This window comes from Carlito syrichta, unplaced genomic scaffold (assembly GCF_000164805.1).
Source record: "Carlito syrichta isolate Samal-C Ts95f unplaced genomic scaffold, Tarsius_syrichta-2.0.1 Scaffold314348, whole genome shotgun sequence".
Classification (NCBI taxonomy): domain Eukaryota; kingdom Metazoa; phylum Chordata; class Mammalia; order Primates; family Tarsiidae; genus Carlito; species Carlito syrichta.
The window spans coordinates 97,699-115,051 of record NW_007258444.1 but is presented as its reverse complement, the minus strand read 5'-3'; the positions used below and the strand labels follow the sequence as shown (position 1 = coordinate 115,051).

The 17,353-nt window shown below is 42.3% G+C and overlaps 1 protein-coding gene across 1 annotated transcript in view; it reads right to left on the bottom strand.

Moving 5' to 3' along the window:
• The window catches only part of FBP2 (fructose-bisphosphatase 2), a 33,913-nt gene that overhangs the window by 569 nt on the left and 15,991 nt on the right, over window positions 1-17,353 (bottom strand). The window contains exons 4-6 of the mRNA XM_008071507.1: window positions 17,003-17,143; window positions 13,528-13,665; window positions 3,450-3,569 (exon numbers count right to left, since the gene is read on the bottom strand). Coding sequence (XP_008069698.1) covers window positions 3,450-3,569; window positions 13,528-13,665; window positions 17,003-17,143 — 399 coding nt within the window. The remainder of the gene's footprint in view (window positions 1-3,449; window positions 3,570-13,527; window positions 13,666-17,002; window positions 17,144-17,353) is intronic.

Here is a 17,353-nt window from a genome sequence, read left to right as displayed (position 1 = left end):
GGCCGCCTCGATGCATCAGTGGTCCTTATCACATATGTCACTGGGGGCCCTTCTGGTCAGGAGGCTGAGCCCTGAATCTATCGGTCTTGTGACCTGTGTGTTTATGAGAGACCTGCCTCTTGACTTGAAGATCTGAGACCTAGGTACCCATTTCTTGCTAATTCAACGATAAGGCAAATGATGCTACAGGCCTGGTTAGAAGCCTTTATAGGTGAGACCTCAAGGATGGTAAGGAGTCAAGCCTGGATGGGACTGTAAGGTCACCTTGAGCATGCCAGGTAGTCTTTCTGGGGATAGCCACAGTGGTTGGGGTCATGTCTAGGAACTCCTCATCTCAAGCCTCAACCTCGCTAAATGGTTTGCTGGGCCGGGCTCGGTGGCTCAGCCTGGAATCCCAGCACTTCGGGAGGCCGAGGAGAGTGGATTGCCTGAGCCCATGGGTTTAAGACCAGCTTGGGCAACTTGGCGAAACCTCGTCTCTACAATAAATCAAAAATGAGCTGGGCGTGGCAGCACGTGCCTGTAGTTCCAGCTACTTGGAAGGCTGAGGCAGAAAGAATCGCCAGCACCCAGCAGGTCAATGCTGGGGTGGCTGTGAGCATGCTATTGTACTCCAGCCTGGGCGACAGAGTGAGACTCCAACTCAAAAAAAAAATGGTTTGCTGATGTCTAAATGGTATCGTGTTCTGTCCCCACAGACTAAGTGAAATCCTGCAGCATGACACACTTCCATCTTCCTAACTGTCACCACACTGAGACTGTTTCACATCCGGTTTTCTCTCTAGGCCAGTGTCTGTTCTAGCTGGTCACTGTGGTGTCTCCATGCCCACTGGCACCTAACACAAGGAAAGTGAATGAGCAGGGCCACTGTCCTGAGTGAGGGTAGATATCAGCCGGGCCCTGCTTGCCAAGCTCTTTACTAGGACACAGGTCTGTGCTGTTCAGAGAAGAAATGCCTTTTCTAACTGCCCACAGGCACGTGGGAACCAGCAGGAGCCTGCCTTGTGTTCTGTAAATGCATGTTAAATTGAATCGAATGGAGTCGAACTAAATGTCCTTGTTGTGTCTATGTCTGTGATTGTGTTAGGACCTCCCTCCTTGCCTGACACTGGACACACACACCCCTAACACTGGACATACACTCCCCATCACGTTAGATCCAGGGGGACATGCTAGCTGGAGGCACTGCTGCTATGCCTGACTCCCCATCACCTTCCTTCTCTTCTCCCCATTGGTGCAAAATTTGTAATGGTCCAAAACAATTCATTCTTTGTTATCAGCTTGTAGGGTGTCTGAGCCTGCTCTTTGCAGCATTTGCCTTACCGTTCTTTTCTTCAAATCCATTTGAAGGTACGTCTAACCTACTTTGAGGAACAGTTATATATTGTGCTAATTTTACTATTGAAGGGTGGTACCTATAGAAACCTAGAAGAAACTTAGCTTATTCTTAGTTTAATCTTTTTGTCTTAGCATAACCATTAGAAAGCTTTCAGATATTCTACTGCAGGACAAGCAGCAGCCTGTCCCATCCCCCCTCAGCAAATCTCCCTCAGATGCAAGACCAGGACAGCCCAATCTTTCGATTCATGGTTTAGCATAATGATGTCTGGTAAACTTTTAGATTCCTTGTCAAGCCAAAGATCAAAGATCACCCTTTGGCTGGACAAAGTCATAAAAGTAATACTCTGACCACCTTTGATCAAGGAATTTGTGAGTTGCAAATGTCTGAGTTTGTGAATTGCAAATGTCTAGCAAGTCTCTTGCAGGAAACCCTCTCCGCCCCCACCAACCTAATAAGCTCTTTGTGACCTACCTGACACAGATAAACCCCACCATGGCAGCAATCATGTGACTAACTAACCCACCCATCTGCCTGCTGCCCATCACGTGACATCAGTACCTGCCCTTGCCTGCCCCTTTGTGATGACGTGGAGCACACCACCGCCCAATCACCTTAATGATCTTCCCCCATCAAGGGGAATGGTTAAAAGGACTCAACCACAAGCAGCCAGTGGCCACTGCCTTGCTAGACTCTGGTGTGGCCATGTGCTCTTTGAGCTATGGCTGTCGCCATGCTCCCTGGCTTTGGCCCCCTCTCCCACCTTGGGGAGGTGAATCTCCTCGCTCCCTTCTCTTTCTCTCTCTAATTTACTTTTAAATAAATTTTTATTTTTTAACCTCTTTGTGTGTTGCAATTCTTTGCATTACTCGGATCCCTGGGTTGCCAGCACCCACCTCCAGCTTGCCGGCCCCAGCGGGACTATGCCTCTTCCTCCACCCATCTCTTTGCTTCTTTCCCACCACCCACCCACCCTCACTCTATCTAGATCCTAACAACTATTATATCAAGGAGAGGAACAAAATATCTTTGGTCTAGGTTGGAGAGCCGGGCATGCAGGAGAACGTAGATTAAGACTCCAAGGGGCATTTACAGACAGTGTAAGATGTCCTCACCCTAGGCCTCTGGCTATGAAAGCAGTGGGGACCTGGCAGGGTGCAGAGAAGCCCCAGTGCATGTGGGCATGCTGCAGTTGGCTAGTTTTGTCCCTGGTCATCCATAGGAGGGACACTGGAGGCCACGCTGTCATAGGAAGAGAGATGCCGGATACAGCAACCTGTGTATTAAGATCTCTCTGGTTCTCATGAACTATGTTGGATTTCTTATCACAATTTTGAATCCACATTCCAATAATTCAAATCTCCAGGGCCACCCTGAGAGACTTACATATGTGTGGCTAGTTGTTAGTGTGTCAGAAAAAATGGAGGTTTATATTTGACTGCTTACCTACGATTTCTGTGATTATCTACAATTCAGACACATTGCCAGGGGAGGTCTATCCAAGAAAGAGGGATTTGGATCGTAAGATTCCTACTTGATAATAAGGATATTTTTCATTTTGTGTCATTAAGTTGCAGTGAGACTTTCCAGAGCTACCATTCCTGACATACTGGATGAGTTCTAAACATAAGTTCCTATTCTGGAGCTTGGGAACTCTGGGGGATTCTTGAGTGGCCCTCAGGGCATCTGTGAGTCCTCTAAACATGTATGCAATGTGTATGTTCACATGAATTTTTTTCTGGGAAGTTTAGTTAGACTTCCTACGGGGTCCACAATTCCACATCAGTTGGTGCTGAAGCTAAAATGTAGATGAGGCTAGGGAAAGTGAGAGATGAACACAGCTGGCTCATAGCTAGCGGTGGGGGTAAGGCCGGAGAATGCCGAGGCCAGGGAGATCACCAGTCACAATAATGTCATTCTTCTTCTTCTCCAAACTTCTGCCACCACCCCAAGATTCACTCACCAGATAGATAGCTTGTTTCTCTTCCCCTGTCCACCCACAAACAGACACACTAAGAAGCCCTGCAGTAGTCAAACAGCAGGCGTGCGGGGCAAGATAGCCCTACCTGTGCACAGACCAGATAAGTAGCCAGTGACAGAGGAGTGTTACCTTGCCCTTAGGGTTCTTCTGATTGGCTGGGTACAGGAAGATCCCTCCATAAACCAGGGTGCGGTGCACATCAGCCACCATGGAGCCCACGTACCTGGCCCCATAGGGAGCACTACCGTCCTGGAAGCAGACAAGAAAGAGATAAGATCTAGTCGGCTTGGGGACTAGCCAGCACCAGTTCTGGGGTCACAAAGTCCAGCTGGTGCAGCCTCTGCACTCCTGACCCTCTTCCTCCACCTGCTGGAATTCAAAACATTACAAGCTTCTCAAACTTCAACCTGTGATTGAATTCATTAACGCAGGACTGCTTAATGTAAGTGACAACATCCTATAGCAATCTTTTATTTCTTTTCTTTAATTATAAAGATGTGGAGTACACTTCAGGGTTAGGTATACAAATGTTGATTATGCAGGTACCTTTGTTGATGAGGTATGCCCCACCCTCCCTGGTAGTTTCCCTCACCTATAGCAATCCTAAGAGAGCAGCTAACCTCCCTCCCTTCCAAAAAAAGAAAGAATGAATGAAAAAGAAAGAAAACAGGAAGTCTACGGAAACGATGGTTGTTTGGCAGCTCCTGGAAGCTCTCGCTTGGGTTACTATGGTCACGGCACTTGTAGCTGTCTGAGAACAAGAACTCCTTGACAATGACAGCTTGCACTTGTTGCAAGCAGTGTTTAGCCATGGACAACATTTTAAATAGCTTTAGCAATCATTTAAAGAAAGAAAACAAGCCGGGCTCAGTGGCTCAGCCTGTAATCCCAGCAGTTTGGGAGGCTGAGGTGAGTGGATTGCCTGAGCCTGCGGGTTCGAGACCCACTTGGGCAACTTGGCAAGACCTCATCTCTACAATAAATCAAAAAATTAGCAGGGTGTAGTAAAGCGTGCCTGTAGTTCCAGGTACTTGGAAGGCTGAGGCGGAAGGATCGCCAGAGCCCACCAGGTCGAGGCTGCAGAGGCTGGGAGCGGCCACTGCATTCCAGTCTGGGTGACAGAGTGAGACTCCAACTCAAAAAAACAAAAGAAATAAAACAACTTATCTGTAAACTTCGATCCTGTTAGCCACACAGGTGATGAAAAGAATATTTGTTCAGAGAGAAGTAAGTCAAAGGTCATTTTTCTTATAGTAGGCGTAGCAAGTAAGGCAACAATATGATTAAACTGCTCCCTGAGGCAGGCTTGTTTTTCCCCTATACAGTGATCCATCTATGGTTTCTTGTCTAACCTAATAACTCTCTGACAGTGCAAGGGGAAGGAGCAAATTCTTCAGGGCAGCCCTCCAACATTTTGTGCTCTAAAAAAGTCTGGATTAACTCAGCACGGTATCAGTAATGCGTAATGACAAGCTTAGACAAGAAAGAAAGAAAAAAAGGAAGTCTGACAGGAACTGCAGTTATTGTTGTCCAACATAAGTACTTTGGCAAAATCAACTGTCCAGACTTTAAAGGCTTAAACACAAGACAGAGTAAGTAACGGATTAAGGGTTGAGTGAAAAGGTGTACCCCAAATCTTTAAAATAAAAAAAGAGAAAAACAACTTTTCAATTTAAAAATAAAGCATTTCTTCCAGAATAAAAAATAAAAATAAAAAAAGGGAGTGAATACCAATAACACCAGAGGTTGCAAACTGGTGTCCTCTCAAGGTGTTGTGGTTCAATGAGCCAATTCCAAAAAGAGCTAAGGAAAAGCAATCCAGGCATAGGGAATGAAGGAGTGAGAAGGTCAAGTGTTCTTTAAAATGCAAATCTGTTCTTATTGCTGCCCCACCGAAATTTCTTCAGTGACTTCCTATGCACCTCCAGGGACAAGTCATGCTTGGTGTGGCCATGGCGCGTCCATGTGCTTGCTTGCCATGAAAGCCTTGGCCCTCCACATGGCAACCATGCTGTAGTCACCTCAGGTCCTGGAATATACCAGGCTTACAGCAAACTCCAGAGAACACTGTCCAGTGGAAGTATATTGTGAGCCACATATGTGATATAAACTTTCTGGTATGTAATCACATTAAACAAGTAGGAAGAAGCAGGTAAAACAAATTTTAATGATAGATTTCTTCTAACCCAATATATCTAAAATATTACTATTTTTACATATAATCAATGTAGAACATTATTTTATTTTATTTTACTAATTAATTAATTAATTAATTTATTTTTGAGTTGAAGTCTCACTCTGTCGACCCAGACTGGAGTGCAATGGCTGCTCCTGGCCACCGCAGCCTCTACCTGCTGGGCTCCGGCGATCCTTCCGCCTCAGCCTTCCAAGTGGCCGGAATTACAGGCTACCACGCCCGGCTAATTTTTTGATTTTATTGTAGAGATGAGGTCTCGCCTGCCCAGGCGGGTCTTGAACCTGCGGGCTCAGGCAATCCACTTACCTCAGCCTCCCAAAGGCGCGGGATTACAGGCTGAGCCACCAAGCCCGGCTAGAACAATATTTTCTATTTCACATTTTTTATGCTAAGTCTTTGAAATCCTGTGTTTGTTTTACACTTAGGGTACATCTCAGTCCATACTCATTGTATTTCAAAGACATCTGTGCCTAGTGATTATGGCACCGAATAGAGCAGGTCTGGACATGAGCACAGGCTGTTCCACCACCTTGACCTCTCCTTCCATCCTTCCATCCCCACTTTCTGACTTCACTGGATAATGGCTACTCATTTCTCACTTAAAGGGGGTCTTTTGGCTGGGTGTGACGGCACATGCCTGTAATCCCAATATTTTGGGGGGCTGAGGCAGGATGTTTGCTTAAACACAGGAGTTTAAACTAGTCTGGACAACATAGTAAGACCTCATCTCTACAAAAATAAAAGCAGCCAGTTGTAGTGGCATGCACCTGTAGTCTCAGCTACTCAAGAGGCTGAGTAAAAGGATTGCTTGATTCTAGGAGTTTGAGAGAGAGCGAGACCACAAAAAAACAAAAAAGGGTCATTTATAACTCACTGAGTCAGAGAAAATCTCCCTTGTTCTGTGCTTCTAAAGCACTCTATAATTTTATTTCATAATCTTCACTGAACTCATTCTTATTTTATTCATCCTGTCGTAAGCCCCATGAGAAGCGTGGCTGTCTTGTCCAGAGCCATATCTAGCCCAGCACCTGGCATGTGAAAGCTATTCAAGACTCATCTTAATAAATAAGTTTTTCCCTACAAAACCTACTTCATAAAATTGGAAGAGGTAACTATTCCACCTGATATGCAGAAATCAACATAGGGTCCCATCAAGCATGAAACATTACAACTCCAAAAGAACACAATACTTCTCCAGTAGCATACTCCAATTATAAGGAAATATACAAAATGCCAAAAAAAAAAGAATTTAAAATAATAATCTTAAGAAAACCCAATGAGATACAAGAGAATAAAGATAGACAACAAAATCAGGGGGAAAATAATTCATTATTTGAATGAAAAGTTCAACAAAGAGATCAATATCATAAAAAAGAGACAAATAGAAATCCTAGAGTTAAATAATTCAATAAGTGAAAAAGAAAAATACAATTGAGAGCTTCAGCAACTGACTAGACCAAGCAGAAGAAAGACTTTGTGGACTGGAAAAAAGGTCTTGTGAAATAACACAGGCAGACAGAACAAGAAAAAAAAAAAAGTATAAGAAAGAATGAAGAAAGCCTGCAAGATTTATAGGACACTATTAAGTAAAGAAATATTTGCATTATGAGCACTCCAGTGGAGAAGATAAAGTAAAAGGTATAGAAAACATATTAATGAAATACTAGTTGGAAAATCCCCAAGTCTTTGAAAAGATGTGGATATCTTGGCCCAGGAAGCTTAAAGAACTCCAAACAGATTCAACCAAAACAGGTCCTCTCTGAGGCACATTATAGTCATATTGTCAAAGACAAAGAAAAATTTTCAGAAACCAACAAGATAAAAGAATCAAGTCACATATAAAGGAATCCTCATTAATAACAGTAAAATTCTCAGCAGAAACTTTACAGTCCAAGTAGAAGCCAACATAGGACTCAAATTTCTAACCAGAGCAATTAGGCAAGAGAAAGAAATCCATAAAAAGAGAAAGAAAGAACATACAAATAGAAAAGGAGGAAGCCAAACTGTCCCTGTTTGCAGATGGCATGATCTTATATATATAAAAACCTAAAGACTTAACACAAAAAACTCTAAGAACTAATAAACAAATTCAACAAAATTGCAGGATACAAAATCAACATTCAAAATTCAGTAATACTGCTATACACAACCAGTAAACTAGGTTAAAAAAAAAAAAAAAACAAAGGCAAGACGATAATCTCATTTATAATAGGTACAAAAAAAAAAAAAAAACCTAGGAATAATTTTAACCAAGGAGATGAAAGACCTCTACAAGGAAAACTACAAAATACTGTTGAAATAAATTGAAGAGGAAAGATAACTCATGTTCATGGGTCAGAATAATTAATATTGTTAAAATAACTCGACTACCTGCAGCAATCTACAGATTCAATGCAATGCCTATCAAATTACCAATGACATGTTCCAAAGAAATAGAAGAAAAATCTTAAAATTTGTATGGAACCACAAAAGATCATTAATATAAAAGCAATTAAGAGGGGGGAAAATGTGGACACCTCACACTACCAAACTTCAAAGTATACTACAAAACTGTGGTAACAAAAGCAGCATGGTATTGGCATAAAAACAGACACATAAACCAATGGAACACAATAGAGAACCCAGAAAGTAATTAACAATATCTACAGCCAACTGATTTTTGATAAAGGTGCCAAGAACAGGAAAGCTAATCTCTTCAATTATGGTACTAGGAAAATTGGATATCCATATGCAGAAGAACAAAACTAGACCTCTGTCCCTTATCCTATACAAAAATCAACTCAAAATGGATCAAAGACCTAAATGTGAGGTCCAAAACTATGACTACTAGAAAAAAGCACAGGGGAAATGCTTCAGAACATCGGTCTGAGAAAAGAATTTATGAAAAAGATCTCAAAAGCACCGGCAACAGAAACAAATAAAAACAAATGGGATTATATCAAACTAAAAAACTTCTACATAGCAAAGAAAACAATCACTAGAGGAAGAGACAACCTGCAGAATGAGAGAAAATATTTACAAACCATTCCTCTGACAGGGAATTAATATCCAAAATATACAAGGAACTCAAACTTCTCAACTGCAAAAAATACCAATCTAATTTTTAAATGTGCAAATGATCTGAACAGACATTTCTCAAAAGAAGACATACACACGGCTAACAAATATTTGAAAAAAATTTCCACATTACTAATTATCAACGAAATTCCAATCAAACCCACAATGAGATACCATCTCACCTCAGTTAGGATGGCGATTATCAAAAAGACAAAAATACAGCAAATGCTGACGAGGATGCAGAGGAAGGGGAACGTAAACTAGCACAGCCACTCTGGAGAACAATTTGAAGGTTCTGCAAAAAGCTACAAATAGAACTACCATATGATCCAGTAACCCCACTCCTAGGTATTTATCCAAAGGAAAGGAAATCAGTATATCAGAGAAATATTTTCACCTCTGTGTTAGCTGTAGCATTATTCACAATAGCCAAGATATGGAATCAACCTGAGTGTCCAACTAACAGAAGAATAAAGAATATAGACACACACGTGTGGGTGTGCGCACATATACGTATACGATTTAGCCATTAAAAAAGAATGAAGTTTTGCCATTTGTGACAACATGGATGGAATTGGAGGACATTATGTTAAGTGAAACAAGTCTGGAACACAAACACCAAATGCTCTCACTCAACTGTAGAAGCTAAAAAATATTTATCTCATGGATGTAAAAAGTAGAACAGAGGATACAAGAAGCTGAGAATGGTAGGAAAAAGAAAGGAACAGGGAGACATTTTTAAATAAAGCTTCAAAAATTACATCTAGATTGAAGGGATAAATCCCTGTAGAATGACTATAGTTTAAAATGATCTATTCCAGAGTTTCACATAGCTAAAAGGAGGATATTGAGTGCTCCCAACAGAGAAATGATAAATGTTTGAGATGATGGATATGCTAATTATAGCGATCTGATATCTAGACATTATATATCAAAACATCACTATCTATATATATACCTATACATGCCCAATTATAACGTGTACAATTATAATATGTCAATCTAAAAATAAAATTTAAAAATAAATCATAAAAAATTCTTAAAAATGATGCGTCATCTTTAGAATTCACAGTCCCCTTGCCTCTAGGAACTCCTGCTTTATAGCTCACATCTGGCGCGGCACCAACCGATGGAAGTGGTTTTTTAAAAAATGTAAGAAAATGCTACTTCCAATTAGGCAAGTCTCCTACTCTAAAAACGGTGAAAAACAAAATTGAAAATAAAACACCAAACCCGTGAAGTTGTGTTTTTTCATTCATTTCCTGCCTCCACCCTCCATCTCCGAATAAGCTGCTTCCTGAGAACAGCCTGGGATCTGTTCCTCCTCTGCAGCTGGGCTTCTGCCCTGCCCACACCCAGGCAGGTGCACAGCTCGCAAAGGGGGAAGAAGAACCTAGGTGCACGAGGGCAGGAACTTGGCGATGAGCAGGGAGGTGCCATCTCCCTCCAGGTTAGGCTGCTCTTCCCTCCTTGATTGTTTCCAAGCAGGGTCACAGAGTATTAAGGGAAAAGGCTGGCAGTCAAAATGCTTGGGGTTGGGTCCTGGCTCAGCCACTTACCTTGGATAAGTGATTTAACCTCTCTGTGCCGCAGCTTCCCCATCTGTAAATGGGGCTAACGATAGTTCCTACCGACCTCCAAGAGGCATCATGAGATTAAAGGAGTTAATACGTGTAAAACGCTTAAAACAGGGCTTCACACATATTACTCACCCAATAAATGTGAGCTATTTTTATTATCACCTTAAAACATCAGCCCATAATTACAACATCATTCGATTATATCGTCCTTCAGTGGCATGCCATGAAACCACCTTATAGGCAAAAATTACCAAGTCCTTTCCCTGTTTTAGCTACTTAATATTTTATCAGCTCCAAGATGAAATACCTTGGGCTGACTTAACAGTGAAGTCTAAAATGAGGTTCCAGGATTCTATTTTGCTAGAAATCCTACTTCTCGGAATGCCTTCTAAGGGAATTTCCAGATATGCAAAGACAAAGTACACAGCTCACTGTAGCATTATTTATACAGTGAAAAGCTGGGCATGGCCCAAATGTGGAACAATCTGAGGAGGATTAAATAAATTATAGCACAGTGATGCTCTTTTGATGGATTGTTAATGACCAGGAAGTGCTCATGAAATAAATGTAAATAGAAAAGCAGGCTTCAAAACTGTGTTCACAATTGGATCACATTTGGTAACTACATAAGCCCATTTGCAGAGAAAACAAAACTCTAGAGAAACGCATCAAGATGTTCACAGTGGGGTTTCTAAGGGTGAAGGGTCTTATGCATGGTTTTTGTTAGCATTTTCTTTATATTTATTTGTTGCCTTCCATGTTTTATACATGAACACCCACAATTTTTATATGTGGGAAAAATGCTGTCATAAAACTAAAACATTTAAATGAGGAAAGAATCTTTCAAAAGACAGAGTAGACTACCAGGAAATATGGACGGAACTCATATTCCTAAGCTCCTGGGCTTTTTAGACCCAGAATGTCTCCACATAATATAGACATATGTTGCTGCTCTTCAACCTACCTTTTCTCTGGAAAGAAAATCTCTGAGAAATGTGTTTTTAAAAATATGGATGGATGGACAATGGATAGATAGATAGATAGGTGGGTGGATGGATGGATGGATGGATGGATGGATATGGATGGATGGGTAGGTGAGTTTACGGGAGGATGGATGGATGGATAGATGGATGGATGGACTGACAGACGGATGGATTGACGGATAGATGGATAGGTATGTGACTGGATGGGTGGGTGGATGGATGGATGGATGGATGCATGGACGCATGGATGGATGGGTAGCTATGAATGGGGGTAGCTGAGGAGGAGAGCAAGAGCCTCTGAAGGTGTAGGATACAATTTGGTATTGACTAATCACAGCAATTTGTTTTTTCATCAGGAGAAACATCCTTGGCCCACATCTGCTCGTTGTGAGAGTGTTCTGGGAAAGTTAGCCAAAGTTTAGCAGAGAGTTCTCCACATCAGCACTCTTGCGCATTCCACTCATCAAACAAGGTCAATTTTGCAAGAGTTTTTTTTTTTTTTTTTTTGAGTTGGAGTCTCACTCTGTCACCCAGACTGGAGTGCAGTGGCCGCTCCCGGCCACCGCAGCCTCGACCTGCTGGGCTCCAGCGATCCTTCCACCTCAGCCTTCTAGTAGTTGGAACTACAGGTGTGTGCTACCACGCCTGGATGATTTTTTGATTTATTGTAGAGATGTGGTCTCGCCAGGTGGGTCTCGAACCTGTGGGCTCAGGCAATTCACTCACCTCAGCCTCCCAAAGCGCGGGATTACAGGCTGAGCCACCGAGCCAGGCTTTTGCAAGAGTTTTGATGGAAAATCATTAGGCATCTGCCTCACCATCCTGATTTGGCTCCTTCTGACTTCTTATTGTTTCCTGATCTTAAAAAAATCTTCAAGGGAGAAAAAGGAACGCTTCTACACTGCTAGTGGAAATGCAAACTAATGCAACCTCTTTGGAAAGCAGTGTGGTGATTTATAAAAGAACTAGACATTGACCTTCCATATGATGCAGCAATCCCCCTATTGGGAATATATCCAGAAGAACTCAAATCCTTCTACAAAAAAGATACCTGCACACACATGCTTATTGCAACACTATTCACAATAGCAAAAACATGGAACCAACCATGCTGCCCATAGAAACTGGACTGGTTAAAATTAATGTGGCACATATATACAATGGAATATTATGCAGTCATAAAGAAGGACAAACATTTGGACTTCGCAGCAACTTGAATGGATTTAGAGTCGTTCATACTCAGTGATCTATCACAGAAACGAAGAACACCCCACATGTTCTCACTCATAAGCGACCCTGAACATTTACCATAATACTATAAGAAAGGGATTGGCGGTAGCGGGATACGGCCAGGGCGGAGTGGGGGGTAGGAGACGCAACATCAATAAGGGTAACTGATCTCAAACCAGGCAAAGTGGGGATCAAAGGGAGGCCCAAACTTTACCTGCACTTTGACCACTTGTATACCTAAATTTGAACTGTACCACACATCTTTAAAATAAAAATTTTAAATATCTTAAAGGGCACCCATTTTTTCCTAAATGAATAATGAAAAAAGACTGCCCTGATATGGTTAAATTCCCAGGACCCTCGGTTATTTAGAGATGGACTAAATGACTGATACCATCACTTACAAACGTCTCTTGAACTTGATGGAGCTTTTATTGAGAAATTAAGTTTGTATTTCTTATTTTTATCTTTTTTTAGGGGAGGCAATCTCACTCTGTTGTCCAGGCTGGAGTGCAGTGGTGTGGTCACAGCTCACCACAGCTTTAGCTCCTGGGCTCAGGCAATTCTTCCTCCTAAACCTCCCAATTAGCTAGGACTATAGGCACGCACCACCACACCTGGAATTTTTTGTAGAGATGAGATCTTGCTATGTTGCCTAGACTAGTCTTGAACTCCTAGGCTCAAACAATCCTCTAACTCTGTCTCCCAAAGTGCTGGGATTACAGGTGTGAACAACTACATCTGGCATCTTATTTTTATCTTTTAATTCCATTTTTCCGCAAACTTTTTGAGGTCCCCTTCTATAATTATTTCCTCTAAAAGAAAATGTAGCTGAGTGACTGAATCTCTAGGTTGCAGCTTAGCAAATGATTTAAGAGAGCTTCTGGCCTGAGCCTCTGAATTTTGACAATGTGAACCCTGTCTTCTTTATAAGTAATTTCTTCTGGAAAAACTTGAAAGTAAAAGAAAGTATTATCTTTAGAAGGCAAATTTTCGCTATAAAAGATAGTGATTGCTTCTAAGTCCACCAACCTCATACTGTCCAGAGCCATAACCAATGGCACCAACCTCTTTCAGCAAGGCCTCTGAAGCCATCACCGGAAACAGGACCCCATGGAGACAGCATTCTCCCTACTACTGGTATGGGTTGCTTCACTCACCTCAGGGAATTTCTTTTTCTGCACATATTCAGTGGTGGCAGCATCAAAATACTTGGCATAGCCCTCATTGAGGCTGTAAATCTTCCCTTTCTTCTTAATCTTGACATCTTTTTCCACTAGGACAAATTCACCAAGAGCCTAGAAAGATGAAGAGAGACACTGGAAAGTAGAGAGACACCCGTAAACAGAAGTCAACAGAATACTCCACAGCAATCAAGGAACATTAGAAGATGGGGACCTGCTGGTAGAACCCAGGACTTTGCTGTGATCTTGTTTGCCCTGTGGTATGTTCATGACTGGTAGAAAGAACAGCGAGAATATAGAGCCCACACTGGAAGCTCAAGAAGTAAGATAACAAGAGATTTAAAAAAAAAAAAATCAAAGGGAAGAGGGCCCATGGCCTTTTTTCTTTTCCTTTAAACCTTCTACTGTCATTGAAGCTCTTCATTTAAAAGGAACCTGACTATATTTATCTCCCAAGTTCTAATTCCCAGTTTAATGTTTTCAGGAAGATTTTGGTCATCAACAATGACAGGAATAAGTTATATCATGTAAAGGGGATGCATTTTGACCATTAATCTGTGGTCCATTTATTTTGCTTATCATAGTGATTCAATCTTGAATGCCAATAAAAGTTCCTGGTATGCCAACCATTCCTATCTAAGGGAAAGAAGAAATCCTCTCAGTCAGAAACTGTCCACTTGGCATAAGAAAAAAGTTGGTACAATATATAAACATTCTCAGGTTTTTTAGTAAAATTGTTCCCAGTCTCCCTGTAGCCTCCATGGTCAATGCGTACAGGACATTCCTCAGACACTTTTTTGTCTAATTCTGGTTATTCCTATCTATTTCTTAATCCTAAAGACGTTATCAGCTAGCTGCAGATATCACTTTAAATGCCATTGTCTCTCTTAGTCACTAGGAGAAAAATCAGGGTCTGGAAACCAGATCCACTTTGCTGAGTGTCAAAAATTTTGAGAAGCTGAAAAACTCCCCCAGTTGATAGTTTACAGCTGGAACCTAGTCCAGAAGGTTCCCAAGGAACATTAAAGATATTTCCAGACCATGAAGAGGGAAGGCCATGCTGTCCATGTGTGAAGCAAGAGATTGACAATGACACTCTACAACTACAAAAATAACTAAGCATTCCTCTCTTCTAACATGAGTGATGATAACTTCTTTACCACTGAATCTCTACCCTCACTTTAATCTTCCTGTCTCCTAGATAAAAATTATTAAGATATCTAATCATGAATTGCACCCACCTCCAGACAACTCCAGTCCAAAACAGACCCTCTCTTCCTCAAATCCTCCGTAGAATCATCAAGCAAAGACCTCAGTGTTATAATGAGCTCATCCCAACTCACTCTTAGCACAACACTTCAGTTCCTCTGGAGGGCATCCCTCTTGCCTACTCCCCCAACTTCTTTTTATTATAGGTATGCTCTTCATGGCTTTGTCTCATAAGTTTTAATAACTCACTGTGAACATTTGTTGCTTTGGAGCAGCCCAGCATTGAGTTCTGTTTCTGAAAAGCACCCTAACTTCCTTCGAAGGACTCACTCTTCTTGTTGGATGCCAGCCTAGGAAGACTCATACTTGGGCCTCTTATAGACCAAGGTCAGACATGTGACTTAGCTTGAAAATTAGAAACTTCTCCCTGGCATTTGAAACCTGAGCAAAAGACACGATCAGGGGTGGTGTCTAGACCAGATTGGCCATGCTACAAGACCATTCCTGTGCTTCCTGCTCCTGGTCCTCTAGAACAGAAATGTGAAGAGGGCAGGTCATGCTGTCCGTGTCTGAAACAAGACATTGACAATGATATTCAACAACTACGAAAATACCTAAACACTCCTCTCTTCTGTCTAACATGAGTGATGACGGCTTCTTCACTGAGTTGTTATTAGTTGTTATGAGAACGGCTTAGGAGCACAGCTTGTGATGGTGAAGAGGGGCTGTGGTTCTAGCATCTTGAAGTGCCCATTCCTTGCCGGGGTCCTCAGCTTTCCCACCAATGCAGTAATTCCTTTCACTTAACTAAGCCAGGATCATCTTCCCTCTTGCTTATCAGCAAAGTACATGACAGATAAAAATGGTCATTTAAGCAATGGTATTCACTAGCCCACCTAAACAGAGGAGCCCATTCTGTATCCATGCAGGATGCAGAGACCTTGTTTATCTATCCCTGGGCCTGGGGGTGGGACTCTCAGGTTCCTGGAACATTGTTTCCTGTTGTGAGGCAGAGATGGTGGCAAAGCCTTACCACAATCTGGAAAATATGTTCCTTTGATTGTGTGACCACCAACAGCCACCGACTATCAATATGGCCTCTCATATACTTTGATTAGATGGTCTCTCATTATCAGGTATCAGATCCTTGCCACTCAAAAACAATAGCTCTCTCTAAGGGGTATGGTGGCTCATGCTTGTAATCCTGGCACTTTGGGTGGTCTAGGCAGGAAGATCGCCTGAGCAACATAGCAAGACATTGTCTCCTCAAAAAAATAAAAAGATTAGCCAGGCGTGCACCTGTAGTCCCAGGTACTTAGGAAGCTGAGGCAAAAGGATAGCCTGAGCTCAAGTGGTTGAGGCTGTGGTGAGCTGTGATCATGCCACTGCACTCCAGCCTGGGCAACACAGTGAGACCCTGACTCAACAAAAAATAAACAATAACTCTCATTTGCAAATGAATGCATCAAGAAAGTGACACAGCAATGTGTCTTGGTCTCATGGGTTTATTTGTAGAAAGATTCCATTTGGAAAGTTCCTAGGCTTCTGTACCATAAATTCTATTCTGTCTTCAAATGTCGTAGCCCCCCTCCCCCATCACACACACATGCATTAACATGTAAACTCCACAGGGCTGGGATGTTTGTTTGATTGGTGCTGTATCTCCCTGCCTGGAATGGTGCCTTGGAACATAGAAGACGCTCAATAAACATATGCAAATATGAGTTAAATTGAAACAATGAACCTTAATCCAAGTGAATACAGGAGACTTTGAAATGATCTCTGGTGAACATTATCCAAGTTTTCACAAACCTGACTATACTTGGCAATGATCTCACAAGGGAAATGGCGAAAGCATCCAGCATTCATAAGTGAAAGTCACAAAGCATTCTATTGGCTGGTACTGCTCTGAAGAATCCATGCTTCTGCCTGGAAAGTGGCAGCATTGGGATTCTTAAATCATGCTGCTCCCATAAGCCAAAGAGGCAGAATGCATTTTTGGAAAATAAACTCCTCCAGGACAGGGCTTGAGTTGATACAACTGACTCTATGGGACTGTCCCCCACCTCACTCGGACAGAGGTTCTTCGTGTTTTCTGATAACTCTGATTCCCCAAACCTAGGCTCTCAATTTTTGGACACAAGTATTAGAAATGACCAGGCGATTATCCCAGAGGACTAGCATTAAAGCACAGAGGCCCATGGGCTCCCCGAGTACAGAGGCCATCATATTCTGTACCTACCGGGTCGAGCATGAAGAGGTCCACCCCTTGGCCCGTGGAGAGAGCCACCAGGGTTGCACTACCATACAGCGCATAACCCGCGGCCACAATGTCGCGGCCGGGTTGCAGGGCGTCCTTTTCGGAAGGCTCATCTTCTGTGGTCTATGGAAGACAGGAAGAAACGTGGTAGGTTACCATTGTCTCTGCAGAGAACCGTTCCCCAGAGGCCTGGGCTTCAGCGCTCTGTGAGCCACTCACTAAAGGAAGGGCAGTTCTCAGAATTTCAAGCTGGAGCAAATGTGTCCAGAGGAAAGGAGCTGCCATGTTAACAAACAGTTTCAGCTGAGCCACGGCTAAGGCCACTCTTGGCCC